The sequence below is a fragment of the Oryx dammah genome, unplaced genomic scaffold (genome assembly GCF_014754425.2).
Source record: "Oryx dammah isolate SB20612 unplaced genomic scaffold, SCBI_Odam_1.1 HiC_scaffold_17, whole genome shotgun sequence".
Taxonomy (NCBI): Eukaryota; Metazoa; Chordata; class Mammalia; order Artiodactyla; family Bovidae; genus Oryx; species Oryx dammah.
This window is the reverse complement of record NW_024070201.1, coordinates 27278639-27303410: the sequence shown is the minus strand read 5'-3', so window position 1 is coordinate 27303410 and position 24772 is coordinate 27278639. Positions and strand designations below refer to the sequence as shown.

General features: G+C 54.7%; 1 protein-coding gene across 10 annotated transcripts in view; it reads right to left on the bottom strand.

The window, feature by feature from the left end:
* Positions 1-24772, bottom strand: part of CEP164 (centrosomal protein 164) — a 70795-nt gene that overhangs the window by 5748 nt on the left and 40275 nt on the right. For 6 of the 10 annotated variants that reach the window (XM_040258051.1, XM_040258055.1, XM_040258060.1 and 3 more), the window contains 18 exons: positions 23930-24010; positions 21706-21789; positions 17314-17399; positions 16200-16367; positions 15348-15485; positions 13442-13579; positions 9611-9820; positions 5919-6050; positions 5585-5801; positions 4569-4646; positions 4205-4336; positions 3770-3892; positions 2472-2615; positions 1965-2048; positions 1785-1853; positions 1334-1509; positions 856-982; positions 428-456 (listed from right to left, as the gene is read on the bottom strand). In XM_040258051.1, coding sequence (XP_040113985.1) covers positions 428-456; positions 856-982; positions 1334-1509; positions 1785-1853; positions 1965-2048; positions 2472-2615; positions 3770-3892; positions 4205-4336; positions 4569-4646; positions 5585-5801; positions 5919-6050; positions 9611-9820; positions 13442-13579; positions 15348-15485; positions 16200-16367; positions 17314-17399; positions 21706-21789; positions 23930-24010 — 2216 coding nt within the window. The remainder of the gene's footprint in view (positions 1-427; positions 457-855; positions 983-1333; positions 1510-1784; positions 1854-1964; positions 2049-2471; positions 2616-3769; positions 3893-4204; positions 4337-4568; positions 4647-5584; positions 5802-5918; positions 6051-9610; positions 9821-13441; positions 13580-15347; positions 15486-16199; positions 16368-17313; positions 17400-21705; positions 21790-23929; positions 24011-24772) is intronic. The other 4 variants (XM_040258057.1, XM_040258056.1, XM_040258059.1 and 1 more) reach the window with 4 other exon arrangements.

Below are 24772 nucleotides of genomic sequence, written 5' to 3'. Positions count from 1 at the left end.
CGGGGACACACGCACTATGGACTCCTGCTGTGGGTCATGAGCACTGCCCCAGCAGATGTCCAGCCTGAGCACAGACCGAAGGGCTAGGAGAGGGCGGGGACGCCGCTGCTCAAGACCCAGGGCATGCGGCACGCGCGCTGTGCACGCCAGTCCTCCCACCCAGACCCTGACAGGAGCCGCACCTGAGGCCTCCAGAGACAGCCTGACCCTCGTGCAAGGGCCAGTCCAAGACAGTGTGCTGTGTCAGTGATCACCCTGGGCACCTTCCTGGCTTGTCACAGAAGACTCCTCAGTGCCCCAGCCCCTATCCTCGGACCAAGCCCCACTGGAGACCATGGGCCCAGGTCAGTCCCCGGCCCTGACGCACGTCCTCACTCAACCGTTCCTGGATCCTCAACCCAAAACAGGACAGGTTATTGGAACGCACCTGTCCAAGGATAGGTCAGTCTCCTTGCTCTGGGAAGAAAGAGAAGGATGCCTCTTTAGTCTGGTTCTAAGACACACACAGTAGAAAACGCCCACTGAATGTAACAACATCAGGTAACTACAAGCTCAGTGGACCCCGAAGTCCCTCCTAGTGGCCCAGATGATGGTTCTGCCAGCCACCGAGCACCAGTCACTTACAGATATAATTTGATGCAGAAGTAGGGCTAGGAACGATAATAGGAGACTGAAAAGTCCTGGGCAGAACAGTCAGGACCCTTCCTGGGGCCCTACCCCCCAGGGGCCCTCCTACTCACTCCCCACCCCCCACTGCAGCCCCATCCCTCCTGGACCTCAACCCCTCCTAGAGCCCCGCCCCTCGTGGAGCCCTGCCCAACTCCAGCCACCCTGACCCTTCCAAAAGAAGCTCACCGTCCAGGGGGATCTCCTCAGGTCCTCAAGGAGGAGATCGGGCTCCAAATGTGGGGAAGCGTTATTGTCCTTTACCTCCAGCTCTTTCAACAAGTCCTGCTTCTTCTGAGCTTGGACCTCCAGGTCGCTGTGATGGGAAATTGGGGAGTGGGGGGAGTTGGTGAGGCAGGGTCACATACTGAAGCAGGCCTGGCAGCACCTTTCAGGACTCCTAGCGGGGAAGGGGCAGAACCACCTCCATCCTTTCAATCCTGCCAAAGATGCTGAGGCAGGGCTGGGGCAGGGACAGTAGAACCGGGGGACCCGGGCTAGTCCCAGCCTCTTAACGCCCCCGCTAAGTCCCTACAAAATGCAGCCCCTCCGCCCGGCTCCACCTCTGCCTGCTAACTGGGCCATGAAGAGACAGAGCCCCCAAGCGGCAGGGGTCAGAAGGCAGGTGGGAGGCGCAGGGGTGGCGGAGCGCAGGGGTCCAGACCACCTGACATGCTTCTGCAGCCTCTGACTCTGGGCCTGCAGCAGCTCCACCTGGGACTCCAGCTCCAACTTGCGGGCCTGAAGCTCCTCGAGGACTCTTCGGAGCTGCCGGTTTGACTCCAGCAGGTGGGTGTGCTCCTTCTTTGCGTCCTCCAGGTGCTGATGGGTGGCTGTGGCTTCCTGGAGGGCAGAAGGAAAGACAGAAGGACCTGGAGACGTGGGAGGGGGTCGACGGGGGAGTCACAGAGCAGACAGCAGCAGACAACGGGGAAGCACTGGGGGAGAGGCTGGACCAGGCCCCTCCCCCTCCGTGGCCCCGCCCCCCAGGGTTGCCCAGCTGGTCTCTGCTAGCCAACAGAGTTTGAAACCCAATTCCCCAGACAGACCAGGGGAATGAAGGGGCTGGGGGAGGAAGGAAGTGCAACAAGGGAGGACAGGAGAAGCAGCAGACGAACCTCGCTCTCCAGCGCGACCTGCCTCTGCGCGTCGAGGAGCTGCTGCCTCTCTTTTCGGGCCACCTCCTTCTGGGGAGCACAGAAGGTCTGGCCATCAGGCCGACTCCGGGCCTCTCCTGGGGGAGCGGACTTCCGGGTCAAGGGTACCTGAGAACCTGTCCTCTGCCCCTACTCCCACACCTGGACATCCAGCTGAGCCAATCGGGCCTTGACATCCTTGGTTCTGGTTTCAAGTTCCACCTCTAAATCTTGGAGCTTCCTTTCCTGCACAGAGTGTAGGTAGAGAGAAAGATGGGAGTGCAGCCAGTGCCCAGGCACGAGCTGAGGGCCAGGAGGAGTTCGCGACCGTGTGCCCCATACCACGTGCTCCAAGCTGGGCTGGGCTCCCCTAGCAGCGCATCACCCCTTGCTTATTTCAGGGGGCATGGTGAGCAAGGCAAAGACACCAACCCCAGGGCCCGAGGTGCACTGACCTCTGCTTCTTCTAGTCCTGGGGATGCTCCTTGGCCCAGAAGGCAAAAGAGCAAGGATGCCCCGGCTTGGGGATGGCCAGCGAGAGACCTCCCCACCCCTGAAGCCGTCAGGCTCCGCCCCACCGCTGTGGCAGTGCTGGCCCCCAGCACTCTTCTACCCTGGTTGGAGGGGTCGGGGAGGGTGGGCCCCAAGCACCGTCAGCCCGGCGCCCACCTGCTCCCGGTGCCGCCGCCGCAGGTCCTCCAGCTGCCGGTCCTGCTCCTGCCTCGCCGACTCCAGCTCTCGCTCATGGGCCCTGCGCAGGCGCTCCAGCTCTCCCGTCAGGTGCCCCAGGAGCTCAGCCCGCTGCTTCCTCTCCTGAGGGACGGTGGGGGCCGTTGGTGGGAAACCACGGTGGCCCTTCCCAACCCTTCGACCAGAGCCGCCCCCTACCCCCTGCCCTGCCGCCTCAGGTCAGTAAGATCAGGGACCCCACCAGGCCTCTAAGGCCGGCTCCTGGAGATAGTGCCCAGGACCACGTGGGCTCATCCCCAGAAAGCCTGCACCCCCCTCTCTGCTGCTGAAATAACACTGGACAGATGTCCTGAGAAATCCCTGGTGTGGACACTTGCCTCTCTTACCACTCCCCGCACACACAGCCTTCCTTCCTTAAGGGAAGGGGTCATTACTAAAATGTCACTATTCTTCAACAAGGGCAGAATTGGTTTAGGAAAGGAGTCAACTACATTTTCCTCTGGGCCGCTATTTCTGCCCTGGTGCAGAGTCTGGGATACTGGTTCAAGTTTCTGGAGGCGAAGCCTAGAAACTGGGGACAGAAGCCCATCCAGCTCTGGGCTAAAGTCAGCCACCAGCCCTCCCAGTCATTCAGCCCAACGTGAGCGTGCCATTGGGTCCACTTAGTCACTAAACTTTCCCCTCCAAGCCAGAGGCTGAAGATGGGCAGGTAATATCGAAATATTGGTTGGCTCTTGCCAATCTATTTCCAGGAGTCCTGGAATTTCTGTAGGCCTGGAGGCACAGCGATGGTGGTTAAAAGGCTCTGGAGTCAGATAGTCTTGGCTTGAATCCTAGCTCCTTTACTTATCAGCCAGGGAGGCTTAAGGGAGTTGCTCATGCTCAAGTCTCAGTTTCCTCTTTTTAAAATGGAGAGAAGGATAGTAAGGATGACCCCCACCCCAGGGTATCGTGAAGACTAAATGAGGTTAACGTGCAAAGAGCTCAGGATGCACCCGGCACAGCGTATAAGCTCAGTGCCCCTCGGCTGTGATTAACAGTGGAGCAAAGTGCAGCCTGATGGCGGGGAGGAGCAGGCTTCCCATAATGCTTTAGTACAAAGGCAAAACTGGATTTCACCACTGCTGGGGGCCAGGGAAGAACGCTTCCCACCACCCCTGACTCCTTCCAAGGCCCTCCGGACATCTGGGAAGGACCCCAAGGGGTGGGTGGGTGGGAGTGGGTTTGTGTGCGCGCACACACACACACGCATGCGCCAGGGGCTGTGGCCCAGTCACCTCGGCCTCGTACTGCTGCCTGGCCTCAGCCACCACCTGCTGGTGCTCCTCCTTCATCCTGTCCATCTTCCGCTCGTGCTCCCGCTCCACCTCCTGCCGCTTCTCTCTCAGGAGGCCGCTGAGCTGCCGGGCAGGAGGCAGAGGTGTGACATGCAGGACTGAGGCACTTGAAGGACTCACACATGTGTGCGACACATGCCCACCTCCCCCCAACATCCCCACATTCACACGCGGCCACACCCAGCACCCCCTCCCACTCCACTCACATACAGGGCACAGGCTGGAGAAGGACTTGGCCTCCAGGGAACTAAGGCATAAAAACAGAGCCCCAGCTGAGCCGTCCAAAGCAAAGCAGAGGCCCCTCGGGCCGGGACGGCTCGGCCGGCAGTCCACGACGCCGGGCCCCTAGGGCGAAAGGAGCAGACCGGCACGCACCTCCTGTTCGTACTCCAGCACCTGGTACACCTTGTGATGGGCTCGCTGCTCCGCCCGCCCAAGGCTCTCCTGCAGCTGGGCCTCCTCTTTCTGGTGAGCTTCCTGCATCTTCTTCTGGAGGCTGGAGACCACCTGAGGAGGCACCCGCACAGGGGAGTGTGACCCACAGAGGGCCCTACAGAGTGGCCGCGGGCGACTCGCTTCCCAGGGACCCAGCCCCCAGCCCCCGGGGCTGCAGGAGAGGGAAGCTAGTGGCAGGGCCGGGATTAGGGTGGAGTTCTGCCGACCAGCCAGCCGTGAAGGCTCAGAGCCCAGGGCCCAGCACGCCAGGTTGTGTCCGGCAGGCAGGGCCGCTGCCCCTCACCTCCCTGTGCTTGGCCTCCAGCGAGGAGGAGAGCCGCTCCAGCTCCTCTCTGTGCTCCCTCTCCAGCGCTGCCGCTGCCTGGGGTGCAACACAGGGCCTGTGAGGACCAGGGCAGGCTGGCCAGGCTCTGACTCTGGGGAGAGCAAGAGCCAGGAAGACCATCCCCAAGGCCCTCGAGCTCAGGGGCCAAGGGGAACCACAGGCGTGTCTGTATTCCTCCAAAACAGCTATCCCTCAGGTCTGCAAGCCAACGGGGACATGGAGGCCAGCGTGGAGGGAAAGCTTCAGTGAGGCTCAGCCATGGCCCTTCCACTCTCGGGCCTCTGGGCCAAACTACCGCACACAGGCCACACTCCTGCCTGTGAATAAAGGCCAGGAGGCCTGGAGGCTCAGCACCGTCTCCCTGAGCACGTGCAGCACAGTGACCTCCCCCGTAGGTTCCCTTGGTCTGGGAACTGACACTCCACCCAGAACCAAAATAGAACACCAGTTCCACTTGACCTACTACCTACTTCAGCCTCTTACCTGGAGACAGACCACTGGATGGGAGGGATAAGGAGTAAGGATAAAGGAGAACAAACTCCCCTGAGTGAGCCAGCCTCTCGCTCTGAGGCAGGGGAGGGAAGGAGAGAGACGAGAGGTCATCACAGCTGCCCTCAGGGACAAGGACGGGGACACTGCGCCTCCGTCTCAAGGCCTCTGGTCTGGTTTCAGTTCCTTCAGTCATGGAATCTTCCCAAACCCCCGGGTCCTTTCCTTTCAAACTTCTTCTCTGCTGCTGACAACTCCCAATAGGTCCTGGAGGGGCCCCTATGGACCCCGCCGTGGAGACCAGGGCAGCATCTGCTCTGAGTCGAGCAGGCTCCACATGGGCCCAGACGGCCGGCCAAACATCGCCACACCCTTCCTCACAGACCCCTGCGCTGCTGGCTCCCCTGGGCGCCAAGGCTGGCTCTTGTTCTTCCTCAGCACACAGCCCTCCCCAGGGACACACAGGGGTGGAGAGGGGCACTCACTTCTTTCCTCTCCCCTTCTAGCTGCTCCCTCAGCTGCTGCAAGGCCCTCTCCTTCTCCACCTTCAGGGCAGCCTGCTCTCTCTTCTCTGAAGCCTCCATCTCTTCCCTGAGCTGCTCCAGGGTCTGCCTGCTTCTCTCTTCCAAGCTGGCCCTCTCGGCCTTCTGCAGAGACTCTAGCTCTTCTCGCAGCCTCTGCAGGGAAGCCTCTTGCTCGGCCCTGGGCAGAAAAGGAGGTGGGGGTGGGTCTGGGCACTTGTGTTGGTCGGGGTGAGGTGAGGGGTGCCAAGAGGGGCGAGCCTCCGGGGAGGCCAGGCCACCCACAGTCCACACTCACCTGATTTGGTCCTCATGAGCCTCCGAGCTGGACTGCACCTGGGCGCGGAGCTGGGACAGCCTCTGGCGCTCCTGCTCTCTCATCTGGGTCTCCTCCTCCTCAGTGGCTCTCTGCAGCTGCTCCTTCAGGGAACTGCAAGGCAAAGACAAGTTTGCTGACAGGACCACAAGGCCTTCCCCTTTCTACACCTAACCCCTGGCTCTCAGCCTCCAAAAGCCTGGAGCCTGCTTGTGAAGCTTCCTACATCTTAAGGACAAGCCTAACCTTAGCTTCTGGGTCCTGCTGCCTTTAATACCTCCCAGGGCAAGATTGCCACACACAAGCTCCATGATCCCAAAATAGCATTTCTGCCAAAGGGTCTCCTCTGCAACCAGGTGGGGGCATTTACTCAAGGTCGGATCCTGTCTGACCCCAACCCAGCTCTGGCCACATCACATGAGCCAGCACCTCCAAACCCCACCATACTCCTCCCTGCCTCCTGGCCTTTGCTCAAGCCAGCTCTCCCATCGAGAATCCCATTTCCTACCTGATGAACCCATGTTCCGTGTTCAACACCCAACTCCCTCCTCTCGGAGAAGCCTTTCCAACTCTCCCCAAGCTCACCAATCCCCTTTCAGCTCCCATCACGCTTTATATGAGGACCTTTCTTATCCATGCCGCTCTCTGCCATGCCTAACATCACACCATAATTCAGCCTTTGTATGTGTGTTTTCCTTACAAGTATGGGAACATCTCCAGAGAAGGAATCTTGTCTTAAAATCTGCTATCTCCCAAGTGCCAAGCTCAGTAATAGAAATGGAAGTAGGGACTCCATAAATGCTGGTTGAATTTGGGCAGTATCACCTAGGCCCAAACTACAAGCAAATTATCTGTGAGAGGTCCCTTAGTCACAGACCGAGGTGGTGACCACCTCATCCCAAGCAGACAACCCTCGCGTGGCCCCCACGTGACCAGGGGCTGTCACATGACCAGTGCTGCGCACTCAGGGAGTCCAAGCCTGAGAAAAACATGATTCAGAAGACAATCTCTCGGAAAAGCTTCTGCAGTGAATTCCAGAGCCAGAAAAGACTTCGGATCGTTTTCTATTTTCAGCTATCAACACCACTGCTCTCTTCCGTAATGACAGAAAATTTAAAGATTCTTCCTGCTAGATTCCCCCAGAAACCCTTTCTCTTTGTCCCAAGGCTAAATTTTACACATATCGCCACAGAATGGAAGGGTCTTTAGCAGTTAAGTCCTGCATTTTACAACGCTCTCCTCTCTTCATCTTACAACTAAACTCAGTTTGTTTTGTAACTAAAGAAACTAAGCGTCAGCCTGCCTGCCTGCCTTCTCATTCAAGAAATATTTGCTACAAGGTCAGTTGCGGCTTCCAGAAATTTCTACCAAGTGGTAATTTCCCAGTAGAGAGGAGACCCTACCTCTCAGAAAGGCTCATGTGTAAATAGAAACAGGGTTCTCATGACAAACTACTTTGAAGAGAGCCAGGCAAGGCACTGCCCACAGAGAAATCACTTGGTCAAGACCACTAACACTGTACTGATTTCAATTGAAAATACAGCCAAGAACTAGCTTTTATTGAGCAACTATCGGGTTTCAGGCCCTGAGTCAGATACTTTTCAACAGGCTGGTTTCACTACAATTTAGGAAGGCTCTGGGAGGCCGCTCTGAAGTTGGGGGGTTCGGGAAGGGACAGAAAGCAGTCAGCACAGCCCAGCGTGGCCAGGGAGAGAGAGGAGCCTGGTAGGGAGACATCACCAGTATTTCTTCCTAGGCACTGCCTCTCAAAGTAAGCTGAGTCGCACTCTGTTTGGGAGGCCCCCTACCCCAAGTTCCAGGCGGCTGGAAGAGGAGGACGCCTGGGACCATCTATTCTTTGGGGTGCTCTCTGGCAGGGGGATCCAGGAGGAGTGACATAGGATGGACTCTGGTCAGCAGAGCCTGTGTTGGGCTAATGAGAGACACTGTCCCCAAGCCTCTGGGCAGTTGGGTGCTGGTTTTCTCTTAGTTTCTCTAAATTAACCATAAATATTTTATATAGTCTTTGCCATGTATGATATAAAAATAGTAAGTCTACAGCACTTTGGGATCTTCTGTCCAAGAGGACAAGATTTAGCCTTTAGCTTAACTGCCAAGTGAAACATATTAACGCCTTTTCGTAGCACTTTCCCCAACCTGGGACTGTGACAGAGATGGTTTATTACCCTCTCAATATCCATTCTCCCACTTTTCTTTACTAAGAGAACCCTAATTTTATTCTCTCAGGCCCAGAGACCAGCTAAAGGACTACATTCCTCAGTCAACTTTGCACCCTTTGCAAGCAGGAGTGGCCAGCGAGATATAAACAGAAATTATTGGGTAAAGTTTCCATCAAAGTGCCTCCAAAGGGACTGAATGAGCTAGAAGGTGCCCCTATACTTCCTGCCTGGAACACAGATATGATGGCTGGAGATCCAGCAGCTACACTGGACTGTAAAGAGAGCCTGAGAGTAAAACTCAGCACTAAAGATGACAGAGGGATTAAAGGACCCCTGGTGACGCTTTACTGTGGAGCCATCATGCCAGCCCTCACCTGCCTTTCCCTATAAAAACCATAACTCCAGCACAGAAACACACAATCCTACACATGCAGGCCCAGCCTAAGCCTATGTGCTGCATTTGTCGAGGGCCTGCCTGTCATGTACTCAAAGAGTAGGAGCCCAAACAGAAACTTCTGGGTCCTGGGCAAGAGCACCTCACACCCTATTACATGCTCCCTACCAATTTCACTGGGTCCCCACAGGGCCCTGACTCCCAGCAGAGGACATCGTAGTCATTAACAAAACAGGCTCTGGAACTTCCCTGGTAGCACAGTGGATAAGAATCCACCTGCCAATGCAAGGGACATGGGTTCAATCCCTGGTCTGCAAAGATTCCACACACCAAGGAACAACTAAGCCATGCGCCTTAACTACTGAGCCCATGCCTAGAGCCAGGGAACCGCAACTGCTGACACCTACATGCCCTACAGCCCGCGCTCCACTGCAGCAAGAGAGTAGCCCCCACTTACCGCAACTAAAGAAAGCCTGCACAAAACAATAAAGACCCAGTGTAGCCAAAAATTAACTAAATAAAAAATTAATAAAAAAACAAAAACAAGGGACCTCCCTGGCAGTCCAGTGGTTAAGACTCCGAGCTTCCACTGCAGTGGGCACTGGTTCAATCCCTGGTCGGGGAACTAAACTCCCCCATGCTGCATGGTGCAGCCAAAGTAAAAAAATAAAGAATAGTATTAAAAAAAAAAAAAAAGAAAGAAACGGGCTCTGGAGACAAACTGCCAGGACTGTTAATCCAGGCCCTGCTGCTTATGAGGCTCCACACCTTGGACAAGCTCCTTAACCTTCGTGTGCCTCAGCTTCCTCGTCCATATTATAAATTCCACAAAACAGACTCGATGACAGAGACTCAGAAGGGTCGTTCCCAAGGACTGAACGAATCAGCAGACATAAACCACAGGGATCAGAGTAATCTCTCAAAAAATACCGGCCATCCCCTTTACTATCATGCCTTTCAAGTCCCTTCCCAAAAGAGCAAAGGCACGGGTCTCGGCCACGGAGCCCACCCCTCGTCCACCCGGGCCACAGAAGAGTCATCCTGGAGGGGCCGGGCATCCCAGTGGCAGCTAGGGTGGCTGGGCCGGGGGGTGGCAGGACCTGAGCGCCTTCTCTTTCTGCTGGTGAAGTTGCAGGGCCTCCGCCTCCTCCTCCTGCCACAGCTTTTCCCGCAGTCGCTGCATCTTTTCTCGCTTGGACTCCAGGAGCCGTGTCTGTTCTTGCTCGAGTTCTCGGGCCACCGCCTCTTCCGTGGCCTCCAGCGCAGCCTCTGAAAGCTGCTCCCGGGGAGCTGCGGGCTTTGCAGATCGCCTGCCAAGGGCAGGAGCAGCGTTTCACTCGGTTTACTGTTCACCCACCTTCTGACACCAGGGTTTATACAGATACCGAACATCCCACATGGAGCCCTAACGGAGGGCCCCCCGTCAGGAGTTGTACGTGCACGTCAGGTCGCCTGAGGGCGAGCAGTAAGGCTACCCTCTGGAACACAAGGGCAGCATCTGTTCCACAGCAGCGGCCCCCAACCTTTTTGGCACCAGGAGCTGGTTTCATGCAAGACAATTTTTCCACAAACCAGGGGTGCGGGGATGGTCTGGGAATGATTCACGGGCATTACATTTACTGTGCACTTTATTTCTATTACTACTGTATCAGCTCCACCTCAGGTCATCAGGCATTAGATCCTGGAGGTTGGAGACCCCTGCTCTATACGATAAGCCCCACTGTGGCTGTGTGAGGGAGGGCCTGAGTACCTAAGGAGCGGGGTGACGCATAGGAGGCTCTCAGGGGACTGGGTAGGGTGTGGCCTGAGTAAACACCCCGAGACGTGTCTCAAGAGCTGGCGGCAGGAGAAGAGGGCAAACCTCTGTCCCTCATGGACTCCTCCCGAGTGGGTTCATGGCCCTGGTTCCGTCTCCTACCAGGACTCTCCCTGTTACTTGAGGCTCATGCTGGCAGTTTGGGAAGTCCCCAGAGGCTACTCCCTGACTCTCAAAACTGAACAGAGGTCAATGCTTATGAGTCGGCAGGAGAAGCAGCAGCATGTCTCCTAGCCCTGAGGCCCAGAATAGTCCTTGGAGGCCCAGGAATGCACCACCTCTTTCCACAATGCCAAGGGAGCCAGGCAGGAGACCCTTCCCTAAGCCAGAGAGAGCAGCAGGGGCACATCTGAAAGGCCAGGCTCTGTACTTCAACAGTGCCACAGCTTCATCTGCTTAGAGCGAATTCACCGCTTGGAAATGGGTACCTCAACAGTGCCACAGCTTCATCTGCTTAGAGTGAATTCACCGTGTGGAAATGGGTACAAGGAATTCTAACTGGGATGCAAAAGGCAGGTGGTGAGATAAGGAACAATGGGATTGGTTAAAGAGATGTCTACAAAGTCATGAAGGCTGTTCTGTTGAGCATATTTTGGCTCTTGAAGGAAATAGCCAAAGAGAAACCCCAAGAACATTTTAAGCAATGGAAACGTAAGTAGGATAAAGTATTTTGCTTCCCAGAGTGGCTTTCCTAAAGCCAAGGATGCATGTGCAGGCCCAGGTCCTTAAATCTTACATTAGAAATTGGTCTGGCCACCCGAGCACCACCTTCTCCTGCGATGCTCAGCCTGTGGCAAGCCTGGCCCCGTGGCTGAGTGGACCACAGCGGCACACAGGCAGGGTCTGAATCAAGGAGGGGTGGGGCCAGAGTCCAAGAAGGGGAGCCAGCCTGCAGGGGATGCAGAACCCCCTCCGCCCTCAGCCCCCGCTCTGCAGCAGATGGAAGGCGGCAGGTGGGATCAGACTAGCACAGCAGAAGGAAACGAGGGCTCTGGAATTCCCTTCCAGCCCCTTGTGGCCAGAGACCAAGGAAACAGACATAAGGCTACCGAAGTCTCTGCTGCTGCTGCTGCTGCTGCTAAGTCATTTCAGTCGTGTCCGACTCTGTGAGACCCCATAGATGGCAGCCTACCAGGCTCCCCTGTCCCTGGGATTTTCCAGCCAAGAGTACTGGAGTGGGGTGCCATTGCCTTCTCCGACCAAAGTCTCTGAAATACCATTAAGATCCTTCCTAAAATTGTGACTCAGACCAGAAACGGTCCTGAGCTCTGTCTTCAGCCCCTTTCTGCTCCCAAGCCCATCTCCCTCCTTCCAATTCCCGCTTCCTCTCAGTCCCCTGACGCAGCCCAGACTGATGCAGATGTAAGATGTAGCCACCACCTCCTCTGAGAATCCCGCCCAGGAAAGAGCCTCCCCCCAACCCTGCCACCGCCGCAGCTCTCCGCCTCATCAACCCTCCAACTCATTTCCAACCTGAGCTGAAAACATCTTTTTTTTCCCTGAGATAGTACCTTTTAATGTCTCCCTCCCCTGTGGGCTGCAGAGCTATGTGGGGCCCTAGGGACAGATGCTGCGGAGAGACGGAGCACCAGCCGGCGTGACAGCGTGCACCCAGGCTGCACGCACCGCTGACCCTGCCTGCATGGCTGGCATGCAGGCAGATTGGGGCTGCTTTTCAGCAGGCCTCTTCACCGTGTCCCTGTTTTCAAGACTGAGTATCCCAAACTCCCAGCTTAGGTCCAACACAGTCAACAGCGAGCGTGAAAGATCTATGACATGCCTGGGAAGTCAAAGCCTCCAGGGGAAGAGGCAGGTCTGATTTCTAGGCCACTCCTCAGGTATCACCATCAGTGAGACCCAGTTTCCAGCAGCGAGTGGCCGAGAGGAGGCTCAGCAGAATGTCGTTTCAGGCTGCCAGCCAAGTTACTCTGAGACATATGAGGGAAAGCGAGGAGGGATGGGCAGGGAGGGAGGAGAGGGAAGAGGGCTATGGTACCCACAGTCCTGACACAGCCGTGCCACCACTAAAACTCAGATCACTATCAGGGATTCTGTCTCCACTAATTTTCTTTTTTTGTTTTGTTTTGTTTTCCACTAATTTTCAACCCAGTGTTGTTTTTTTTTTGTTTTTTTTTTTTTACTTTTTATTTTACACTGAAGTGTTAGTTAGTCCCTCCGTTGTGTCTGACTCTTTGCGACCCCACAGACTCTGCCAACCAGGTTCTTCTATTCTCCAGGCAAGAATACTGGAGTGGGTAGCCATTCCCTTCTCCAGAGGATCTTCCCGACCCAAGGATCAAACCCGGGTCTCCTGCATTGCAGGCAGATTCTTCACTGTCTGAGCCACAAGGGAAGCCCATTTTATATTGGGGTATAATCAATTAACAGTGCTGTGACAGTTTCAAGTGGATAGCAAAAGGACTCAGCCATACTCCCCTAAACTCCCCTCCCATCCAGGCTGCCATATAACACTGAGCAGAGTTTCATGTGCTATACAGTAGGTCCTTGCTGGTTATCCATTGTGAATATAGCAACATGTACCTGCCCATCCCAAACTCTCTTAACTATCCCTTCTCTGCAACCATAAGTTCATTCTGTCTGCGAGTCTCTTTCTTCAGCACAGTGGTTTTAACCCATTTGCCTTCTCTCTCTACAAACACCTCAAGAAGGATGCTGGGAAGACAGAGGGAAGGATATGCTTATTTCCCAGACCCAGGCCTTCCAGCCATAGAGCCCACACAGCAGTGGCTGCTTGCTGGACCCACCTGTACTCTGACCTCCCTGTGCTCTGAACTCCTTCTGATTCAGCTTGACAACATCCATGCAGGTGACAGACCCTCTCAATCATGTTTTTTATTCTCTATATTTTATAGTGTTACAATATCTGAAGAAGTTGGCTGGTCAAGGAGAGGGTGCCCCTCCCCAGACCAGGCAATCCTTATAGACAGCAAAGGGAATATATCTTTGCTAAGCAAACCCATCCTACCATCTCCTAATCTATTTCCCATGCCCCAGATCACTCAGGACCGAGCCCCAGGCAACCAGAGACCATGCCAGAGCCCAAAGCCATCCAAAATTATCCAAGCTTCACCCCCACACTCACTCAAGTACTCACCCCGCCTCACCCATTGCTTCCCACGAAAATCCCAATAACAGCTCCGGGTCATGCTCTTCCTTCTCGCTTCTTTCCCCTCCTGACCAACTCTGGTCCTTCCCCACGTGGCCCCGCCTGGCATGGCATGCCCTCTTCTCTCTGGAAATATAAAGAATAAATTCTTCTTTCAGTGGCATCGGCCTCTCCGTGTTGTCACTCAGTCACCTCTGCAAATTTAAATTCCATGGATACAAATGAGGCACAGAGTCACTCCCCCGAGAAACCCAGAGAACAAATCCATTCTTAAGGCAGCTGTAAAGGTCAATAGCAAGGAAGTTCTGGAGCCTGAGAAGACTCCAAGAAAGGAGCAGAAGACATCTCCTAAGAGCACCGTGTAAACTGAAACTGTGGGGTCAAGGAGAGGGCGGCCCAGCGGGGACAGCCTCGCAGGGACGGGAAGAGAGACACAGAGAGGAAGTCTTGTCAGCCTGGGTGGCCGGGAGGAGCTTCACTGCCCAACTTCTCTCCCAGAAGCCCTGACCTCTGCCCAGAGGGTCCTGTTTCTGAAGCCCGCTCACCTCCTGTCCTCATCATAAGCACCCTGATCTGGCTGTCCACAGCCACCAAGGAGATCAGGGAAAGCCACGTCATTCCTCAGGGGCAGCGCTGTCACGGCAGGCTGGATCACCACCTGGAAAGGGGGCCAGCCCTTCTCTACATCACTCCTCCAGCACTACAGGAGAACATGCGTTCTTGGGTCCCGCCAGCCCTTGGCGACACTTCCTGTGAGTAATCAGTGCGTGAACCTGTCTCTGATCAACAATCAGCCCCAATCCTAAAGACTGTTAATCCTTCTGTGCTGCTCAGCTCACAGGCAGGAAAAACTATATCACCCTGAAACCCTGACACCACGCAGGGAAAAGACACAGTGGATGCAGACCAAGAGACAGAAGTCAAGGGCTCCAGAGACTAGAATCTAGATCTAATTCTGCAATCAACTAGCAATGTGACCTTGGGCAAATCCCTTCACCCCTCTGAACCTCAGTTTCCTCATCTGTAAAAGAGGTGAAAGAGGGGGAGAAGAGCTAAAAGGTTTCTAAGTTTCAGAAGTGTAACAATGCAGGTGAGCTGTGGACCCAGGTACAAAAGAGCTATATTGCATCCTGGATAATTCCATTCATATGAAGTTGGGAACAGGAAAAGGAATCTATGTGACAACTGAGAAGAGTGGTGGCCTGGGGCAGAGGGACTAGGAGGAAAGGAGGCCAAGGAAGCTTACAGGAGGGACGGAAATGTTCTCAAAGATCTGGGAGGCTGTGATACGGCGTATGAAAAGTGTTAGTCACTCAGTCATGCCCAGCTCTTTGCAACCCATGGACTGCAGCCCACCAGGCTCCTCTGTCCATGGAATTCTCCAGGCAAGGATACTGGAGTGGGTAGCCATTCCCTTCCCCAGGGGATCTGCCTGACCCAGGAGTTGAACCCAGGTCTCCTGCATTGTAGGCAGGTTATTTACTGTCTTGAGCCACCAGGGAAGCCTGTGACATGGTGCATATGTATATAAACATTCACTGACTTGTACAATTCATGTGTACATACAACCAGGTACATAAATACCTCAATAATTTTTTAAAGGAAAACAGGGCTTGATAGAGCGGAAAATGTGGTTGACCAGGTTTCTGCTAAGGACCCAGAAGGTACTCTGCCCCCTCGCTTCCAGCCTCATACCCTAGGTGCTGATGAGGGGAGCCCTGGGGGCTGCTTAGGGGTCAAGGGTGCACACAGAACCACGGGTACACTCACTTTCCTCCCACTCCACTCCTTGAGCCAGGGCCAGAGCACCCTCTCCCCACCACCCAAGACGGGATGGGCACTAAAGCAATCCACACAATGGAGGACAGGGACAGACATGGAAACTGGCCCTTACACCTCTGGAGAGCCTGGCGGGGTGGGGCTGACCGCCACCTTCTCCTCGGGCTCTTCCTGCCCAGGACCCGGCCCCTCGGCCTGGGGACGCCATTCCTCGCCCCTCTGGTGGGCGGCAGGTGGGCTTGGGAGCGCCTCCCTTGACAGCAACAAGGAAGGAACTGCATTAAAGCCAGAGGAAGGTGAGAGGCTCCAGGCGTACCCCACTTGGGGTCCAAGGGCTCAGATGGGGACAAGGGAGGAGGCAGCCCCAGCAACACGTGCTGTCTCAGGCCTCGGGTCTCAGCCCTACTCCCCACCTCCCCACACAGCAGGGGCTCCGTGGGTGCTGCTGCTCTGCCTCCCCAGTGACTCATTTCAGCCGGGTGAGCTCTAAGGCCAGCATCCTTCTCTTCCTGCGGGAAGCCCGGGGCACTGCACCTCCCTGAGCTGAGGCCCAGCACTAGCAGGGCTCCCTCCACCCGCCGGGCTTGCTAAATGACTAGTGGTGGGATGATCATGGGGAAGAAGGGGGCTGGCAGGTGGGGACCAGGAGGCATGGCCACCCCCTGGCAGGAATGGCCCAGCCCGGGTGACAGCAGACTCTGCCCTAGGCCCTGGCAGGGGGTGGCTGGGTCAGAAGAGACACCTCCTGTGCCAGAGTTTCTAAGCTCCCCTAACCACCCTGTGCACCCTGACTGTAGCTGCAGGCTGCAGACTAGGAAGAGGCAGAGTTCCTCCCTCCTCAGTTCGTATGAAGCACTAACCAGAAACCTCCATTGCTGCTGCTTAGGCTGCAAACCTGCCCCCTGCTCTCCCCACCTCTCCAGACCCACTGCCCCACAACCCTGGGAGGCTTCCGGTCGCCCCTTACCTCTGCAGGGAAACAGAGGGTGGGGGGCTTCCCAGAGAGCCCTCCTCAGGCTCTGCTGCCTCCTTCTGCTCAGGCTGCCCCTCTGGGGCCTGTGGAGGCCCTGCGTCAGTGGCCCGGCTGTGAAGGAGACTCTGGAGCCGCTCCCCACGCAGAAGAGGGGGAGATAACCTGAGCAGAGAGCAGAATCAGGGCCTCCGCTCAGACAGCAGCAGGAGAACTGCAGAGTGGAGGACGTGGACCCAGGTGCATGCCTCCTCCGGGCTGGACCCCAGTCCTGGCCCCACCTCCATGGAGGGCAACACAGCCAGAAAAGCAGGACAGAGAAGCTCCCTACTGAGCTCGCCCTCTGCCTGGTCTGGACTCAGCCCTCCCAGGCCCATGGGCTGCATTTGTGTGGCCCAGGAGTGACATCTGGCCACACTCACAGGTGTATCTATCCCCACCATCTCTGGGGTCTGGGAGTTGGGGAAGTGATGGAAGAATTGAGCAGAAAGAGGGAGAAAAATAGAAGCCAGGCTCAAATGGTCACTCTATAGAAAATGCATGAAGCTGTAGCTTTGAGGAAGTAAAAATGCTGATAGCTTTCAAAGGTTCAAAAAGTAGAATGACCACCCCCTTCCCCTGCCAGGGTGGCAACCGTTCTCTTTCATGGGCCCAGGCCTGAGAAGCTGGAAGCCCCTGTCTCTCAATCACACAGACACACAGACACATACACACACACACAGCTGCAGCCATTTCTGATGTGGCTAGGCCTGGCTCAGAGCTCTAAGCTGCAGCACCGATCCTCTAGCATGGTCCCCCAGGCCTCTAGCAGAGTACCCAGCCCTGACCCATGGACACACGAGGCTGCATCCAATCGGGTGAAGAGGACAGAGCCCTGGCCCACAACGGTGCTGTGGGCACAAAGTCCCACCAAATGCTGCAGCAGTACCTCCCACTTCTGTCTTAGTTTGCGTGACCCGCACACACACACAAACTCTGCAAGGCCATCCAGTCAGTTCCTCACCTGCCTTCAGCCAGGAGCACACTGAGACACGTAGACCAAAGGCAGGAATTCTGGCCCCAAGTCCACGCCATCCCAAAGTCCCCAGGGGCCGCCTCCCACGCACGATACCTCTCCGAACCTCCTGACTGCTTGCTCTGCAGCTCCTCTTGGCTGGACCAGCTGGCATCCTTGTCTTCTCTTCCCAACCTCTGGGCCTGCAGACAAGTAGCAGTGGAAAGTGCTCACTGGGGTGGGGGGTCTGTACTGACGCCCATGCCAGGAGGGGCCACTGAGAGGTGGCTCTTGGTGAGGGAGGGCCACTTGGGATGCGGAAGAGAAGGTCTGTCTGCTGTACAATGAAGCCCCTGCGGCTCTGGCTAAGCCCCGAGGCTCACAGCTGCTCCCAGGGCTGGCCTTGCTGCCCTGGGGAGGATGAGTCAGACAACACAGCCACTGCAGGCAGAGTCAGAAGCCACAGGCTGAAGGAGGACACACAAGCAAAAGAAAATCCTGCCTCCTCCAGGTGGAAACATTCACTGCCAGCTGCAGACAGAAAGCAGAGACGTCCGTGAACACCCCAAATCCATGGGCCCCCGACCGCCAGAGCCACCAGTCATCGAGGATGCTGAAATTCAGTGAGCAGGACTGGGGACAGCAGACAAAGGGCTTCAAAGAGGAAGGATCCTGGAGAGACGGAGACGTGGTGAAACGAGAGACAGCTATACTCCAGATGAGAAGGGCACTGTGAGGGCAACCTGAAGGGAGGAAGACGGAGCGCTCCTTGGCACCATTCGGAGATCCCCCGACACCCCAGTGCCATCAGTAGACAATGATGCCCCCTTCCTAATCAGGAATTATACCTGCCAGACAGTGCAAAGAAGAAACGAAAAGAGTCAGCCCCAAACCTCATTTTAAAGTTTGGGTTTCTAGGCAAAGTTAGCAAGCTGGTGAAAAGGACTATTCTTAACATATTCACCAATTTTCTACAGGGGTAAGGTTACAGGGGTGGAGCAGTGCTGTCAGCCTGGACTTAACCCTTAGTTCCAGCACCTCCTCCACTGCAAAATGGGATCGCAGGGCTTCCCTTGGGTTTCCCCAGTGGCTCCATGGTAAAGAATTCACCTGCAGTGGAGGAGATGCAAGAGACATGGGTTCAATCCCCAGGTTGGGTGGTTCAGTGGTAAAGAATTCGTCTGCCAGTGCAGGAGACACAGGTTCCATCCCTGAACCAGGAAGATCCCACACACCCAGAGTAACTAAGCCTGTGCGCCACAACTATTGAGACTGTGCTCTAGGGCCCGGGAGCCGCGACTACTGAAGACCCCGCGCCCTAGAGCCCGTGCTACACGCAACAAGAGAAGTCACCGCAATGAGAAGCCCAGAGCCTGCAGCTAGAGAGGGGCCCCTCGCGCCACGACGAGAGAAGAGCCCACACAGCAGTGAAGACCCAGCACAGCCAAAGGTAAATGAATAAAACTATTTTTTAGAACATGAGATAGTGAGCCACAGTGCACAGGGCTTCTAGTGGGGCCCAACTCCGGCTCAAAAAAGGCAAGCCACAAACACAGCTCTCCTCACACTCCTCCCCCTCTCCCCCAGCCTGGGGGTAAGAAAAAAAAAGAAGCCCAGCTTCGCCAGTGCCAGTCCCCATCCTAGGACCTGGACTCCTCCTGTCACACTCGCAGGGGCCCCGTCTGTTCCGGGACACGAGGGTTAACAGGAGAGGTGGGGCTGGAGACAGCCCACTCCATCTTCCCTGGCGGGGTTCCGGCCGGGCTGGCACACCTCTGTGTCCCCACCCCCGTGCCCGCAGCCCCCCACGCCTCTCCACTGGCAGCCTGAGCCCCGGCAGCTGTGGCCGACTCTGCCATCTGGATGGGTGAGGAAGGGCAGGGTCTGAACTAAAAGCCAGCTCCCCCAAATTACATTAAAAATAGAAACGCTGCCTGGGAGTGCCTCCTGGTGCCTGCAGCAGAAGGGCTCCCTGCCAGCGCTGCCATTCCTGATCGCATCAGCCAGGCAGAGCCCACAGACAATGGCAGGGCGGGCGTCCTTCTCCCGCCCTGCCTCCTCCCCTTCCAGGGCTCAACTTGCAACTTGTCTTCCCTACAGATCACACCACACTCTGCAGAGAGCACCCCCCTCCCACAGGCCAATCTATTTCACAAACTAAAATATAAGATGGGTAACAAAGTACAGTGGTCGTAATAAATATTGAAGGGCTGAGCCCTGAATCAGAAAGGATGAGCTGCAGACAGTGTTTCCTTCTTGATTCACCTTTCTGCTAGAAACTCAACCAGCCCTGAGGCAGAGAAAAGGGGACACCTTGGGCAAGTACCCACACAGAGGCCCTTTGAGCAGAGTTTTACTTGCTCCCTAGAACTTTCTGCCCCAGAAAGGGAGTCAAAGGAACCAGACAAGGCCATCAGGCACATCGGCACTCTTCAGAACGAGGAGACACAAGCCTGTTCTAAGCCTCTGGCCTAAGACTGCTCAGGACACCCCTTCCCTAACCTAAACTCAGCTCTGGGGTTCTGCTTTTGTTCACAATTCAGTCTTCACTTAAGTAAATCACAGGGACTTCCCTGGTGGTCCACTCTTTTTAAAAGCCTCCCAAGGAAATCTGTCTTTTTAAAAGCTCCCCAAGGCCTTCCCTTGTGGCTCAGCTGGTAAAGAACCCGCCTGCAATGCGGGAGACCTAGGTTCGATCCCGGGGTTGGGAAGATCCCCTGGAGAAGGGAAAGGCTACCCACTCCAGTATTCTGGCCTAGAGAATTCCACGGACTGTGTAGTCCGTGGGGTCACAAAGAGTTGGACATGACTGAGTCGGACATGACTGAGTGACTTTCACTTTCTTTCACTTAAGGATTCTAATATTGGCCAGATTTTAGAGTCAGAGCAATGGAAAATCACCTTGCCTGGCCAACTCGGTAACTTTCCCACTTAACCTGCTGCCAAAGGTACCTCACCAATCACCTGCTCCAAACCCTTCCTGATGAACACCACCTGGCCTTGTCTGTGCCTTTACAGACCTCCAGTGCTGCAAACGGTGGGCAGGTAGTGAGGGGGAGAGATCCAGTGTCCAGCAGGGACCCGGTGGCTAAGCAGTGGCCCAGGAAGGCTTATCAGCCAGAGCTGAGAGGAACATGTCAGGCTCCAATCAACCGGACTCACCCTGACTCAGGACTGGCTTCACTAAGGGCTCCCAGGCTTGATTCACATTAAATACCTTGTTTGTTTCACCCAAACCAAATGCCCCCCTCAAACCTGCAGAGACCGCATGTCAGAACCTCTCTCCTCTCAATAATCCCACAGAGGAGGCAAAAGTGATGTTGGCATTTATGTTTTACAGATTTTTTAAGGATGGCCATTCCAGCTGGTCTAAAGTGATACCTCATTGTAGTTTTGATTTGCATTTCTCTAATAATTAATGATACCAAGTACCTTTCCATGTATTTGTTGACTGTCTGTCTTCTTTGAAGAAATGTCTGTTTAGGTCTTCTGCCCATTTTTTGATTGGGTTGTTTGATTTTTTGGTTATTGAGCTACATGAGCTGTTTTGTATATTTTAGAGATTAATCCCTTGTCAGTTTTGTTTGCAAATATTTGCTAGTGTTTCACCATGATATTGGTGCTTGTTTTGAGAAAAAAAAATCTTAGGCATGTTAAATAAATGGCTTCCTTAATGCTATTATTTTTAGAAATCAATATTAAATTTTTATCAAATACCTTTTGATCTCAAAGTGATCAGAAGGTTTTATCCTCTGATTCACAGATATCATGAAATATATTTAGAAGATTCATAATATTAAACCATCCTTCAATACTAAAAGAAAAAATTAAAAAATGATCTTGGCTTCAAGCTCCTTGCAGATAGGACCTGTGTCTGAGTCCTCTTTATCCCCTACCCTGGGTTCAATGACACCCATGGCCTGCCCAGAGCTTACATCTGGCAGGGGAGACAGAGAACCAGAAAACAAAAGCAGCAGCACTAAGGGAAGCAGAGGGAAGGACCGATTCATCCTGCATGGAGGAGGTAACGTCAGAGGTGGGCCTCCAAGACCAAGAAAGAGCTCTCGGGGCACAAGGGGAGGCAGCTGGCAGGCAGGGTGGTGAAGCGGTGGACGGTGTGGCCCCAGGGAATGCTGAGTGGTGGGCACAGCCAGGGCATGACAAGTGGGCTGAGGACATGACTGCAGAGGTTGAATGGGCCAGGTTAGGAAGTGCCCTGAAATCCACAAGCTGCACAGTGCTTTTTTGCACAGGCGCAAATGGTCGGCCCTCAGGTGCTAAATGAATAGATGAAGAGACAAAAACAGGGAGTTGGGGGGCGGGGAATGCCCTTAATTTACGGCAGCAACAGAGCACGAATGCCGGAAGCCCCATCGCAGGCACAGTCAGGGCCGTGCCTTGATGAATCAGAAGGGAGAGAACTCCCAGAAATGCACCCTGGGATGGGCAAGCCTCAGCTCTTGATTATCCCCCAAAATGAGGCCCCAGCCCAGCCCCAGAGAGACTCACCTTCCAGTGGGCTCCATCCAGGACAGAGGAGTGCACATCCACATCCAGCAGGTGCTCTGAGATCTGGCTGCGGAAACCGAAGTCCTGGAGATGGTGGAGTCAGGCAGGTCAGCTCTCCCCCCATCACGGTCAGTGCCCACCAGAGGTCAGGGCCTCTCCTCCACCCCCACCTTCCTGAAAGATGCCTACTACGTGCCAGACACTGTACCAAGCATTCCAACACCTACTCACTAACCTCATCTTTAAAATAACACTGGGCTTCCCTGGTGGCTCAGGCAGTAAAGAATCTGCCTACAGTGCAGGAGACCCGGGTTTGATCCGTGGGTCAGGAAGATCCCCTGGAGTAGAAAATGACAACCCATTCCAGCATTCTTGCCTGGAGAATCTTATGGACAGAGGAGCCTGGCGGGGCTACAGCCCATGGAGTCACAAAGAGTAGGAGATGACAGAGTGACTAACACTTTCGCTTTCCTTCAAAATAACTCTGCGACTGGATGGAAAGGTATGTGGTAAAGCAACTACGGTATATTGCTCACTGCAGACTCTAGGGGGTAAGTATGTAGGTATTCGCTGTAAAATTCTTTTAATTTTTCCATACGGTTGAAAATTTTCATAATTAAATTACAGGGGAAGAAAGTAATCCAATGAGACTGTCCTCTTATTTTTATCTCACAGAGTAGGAAGCCATTTGAGAGCCCATGTAACTTGCCCAAGGTCACGCATCTGTTAAGCAGCAGGGCTGGGGGTCAGATGTGTCCTGGGCCGACTCCAGAGCCCAAGCTCTTTGCCTGACATGTGCTGCAAAGCTTGTCACTTTCCAGCTGTCTCTCCCTCCTGGCACCCGACAGGAGGCCTAAGTGCCCGGAAGATCCACGGGCAGGTAGGAAACAGGGCTTGCCAGGCCCCTCCCAGCGGGTTCTTTCCCCTTCCCATACAGGTGCCCCTCTGGACAATGGGGATGGATCAGCACCACTTTCTCCACTGGCTTCTCTTTGGGATGGGCGGCAAGGGCCCACGCAGGTGCCAGCTCCCCGCTGCCCTCTGGCTGCCGCAGAGCCAGGACCCCTCCCCCTCCGAACTCAGGAGCCCCTCTGGGCTAGGTGATGGATTGCTACCCGACAGCACGCTAACAGGGACAGTTCTGTCGTCAGCCCTGATGAATGGCGGGACGCCCAGCCAAGGTCTGGTCCTGCTGGCCGTGGCCTCCTCCACCCACTCCCGTAAAGCAGAAAAATGCTGGCGGACACACTTCTCCACAGGGCAACTCCCCGAGAAGGGCCAGGGCCCTTGCTTCAGAGCGCTCTGTGGCACGGTGACTCTTCATGATGGTTTCCGCCAACAGTGACTTTGCCTCCCCTTCCTGGCTTGTGGGTTTTCTTTGTGGATGACATTTTCCTTTCAGCGTGAGTTCTACTCCACTCAATGCAGCTGCCATCTGGCTCCTTAAGCCCATGGCTCAGCGAGGGGCTTGAGCGCACACAGCCTCCTAATTCCTCTGCACCCCCTCGTATCACTACTGCTCATCCCTGACCCTCTCCCACTAATCCCTTCCCTTTGATCTGCCTCCTCCAAACAGATGGAGCATGATTTCTGGAAGAAATGCTCTGCCAAAAAGCACCCCAGACTACTCCCCTTAGATACAAACCCGGCAAGTGAAGCCAGGATTCGGGAGGCTCAGTGGAAGGTGGAAGGGCTGGAACAAAGACATCATGGATAATGGCATTCCAGAGGAGTCTTCACTTTGGAAATGACCACACTACAACACACTTCTTGGTCAGAGCCTAAGGACTGGTCCTTCCTTGCCACAGTTCAGTGATCCCATAAACACATACACACACAGTCTCTAATCTCCTACATTCATACAATGCTCTTGTTAAGAGCCCAGAGGCCATGATCTCATATGATCTCACAGGCAGTTCATGCAGCAGTAGTAGTAATAACAACTATGCTTGCTTAATATTCATATGCTAATAATGTATATACGCTTTACCCCACCTCCTTCTCACAACAAACCTAAAAAGTAGGTAGTGTTATCCTTGGTAGGGCGAGCTGAGGAAATGGAGTTAGACAAGACCCAAGTTTTGAATCCTAACTTCCCCACTTACAAGCTGTGAGATGCTCGGCAAATTATTTAACCACAGTAACTCGCATATCCAAGGTTTTTATCACTACTCTGCTGCCCACCGCCCCACCCCCTCAACTCCCATCTCAGACTCAGACTCACCAAGCCAAGGAAGGACTTGGGGTCAGAAGCAGCAGAGTCTGAGAGCTGTAGTTGCTTCCCAGGTTCACTGACCTCCGACTCCTGGGGAGACAGACACAGAGAAGTCCCCAGAGCAGAAGACAGAGGGTCGTTATCAGCCTCCACAGCGCCCACACAGGGCTGAACCCAAATCGAAATCCACCTCCTCTGGAAAACCTGAAAGAGGCCTGTGGACCCTCCCATTCCCAGCCCCCAGCCCATTCAGGCTGGGGGCAACACTCTACACGTGGAGGGACAGCCAAGTGAAGCAGAGTGGGAGGTGGTTAGAAAGTCAGCGGTGGAGAAGTTTGATGCTCTCCTAGAAAAACATGACGAGAGCATCTTTTCCAGAAAGCAGTGAAAAGCTCTTTAATGAACTCCCTCACCATCCCCCTGGAGGAGGAGCAGGACTGAGGGTTGGAAAATGAAGACACCAAATGCTCTCGCCCCTGGCTCCTATGTCTGTCCATCTGGGTCACGGGCCTCATCTTGCCAAGCAAGACTTCCTGTAACCTGACTGACCAGTGCTGGGGCAGGACACGCCCAAATGTGCCCCTCCCCCTGCACCTCCCTCAATGCCTCCTCTCTTTATAGGGACATAAGATGCAACCAGGAATAACTCAAAACTGATGTCAAGAAGTAGGAGGGGGAGGTGGGAAATGGCAAGAGGAAGTAAGTGGGAGCCCAAAAGAGCATGAATATCCCAGGAGGGTGCCCGTGGAAAAGCAAATGTCTGCTCTGAATTTCTAGTGCCAGCAGGTATGGAGTTTCATTCAGGATTTTACTGCCTGCTGGGTCTGGGCATATTTGTCACAATTAAGGGTT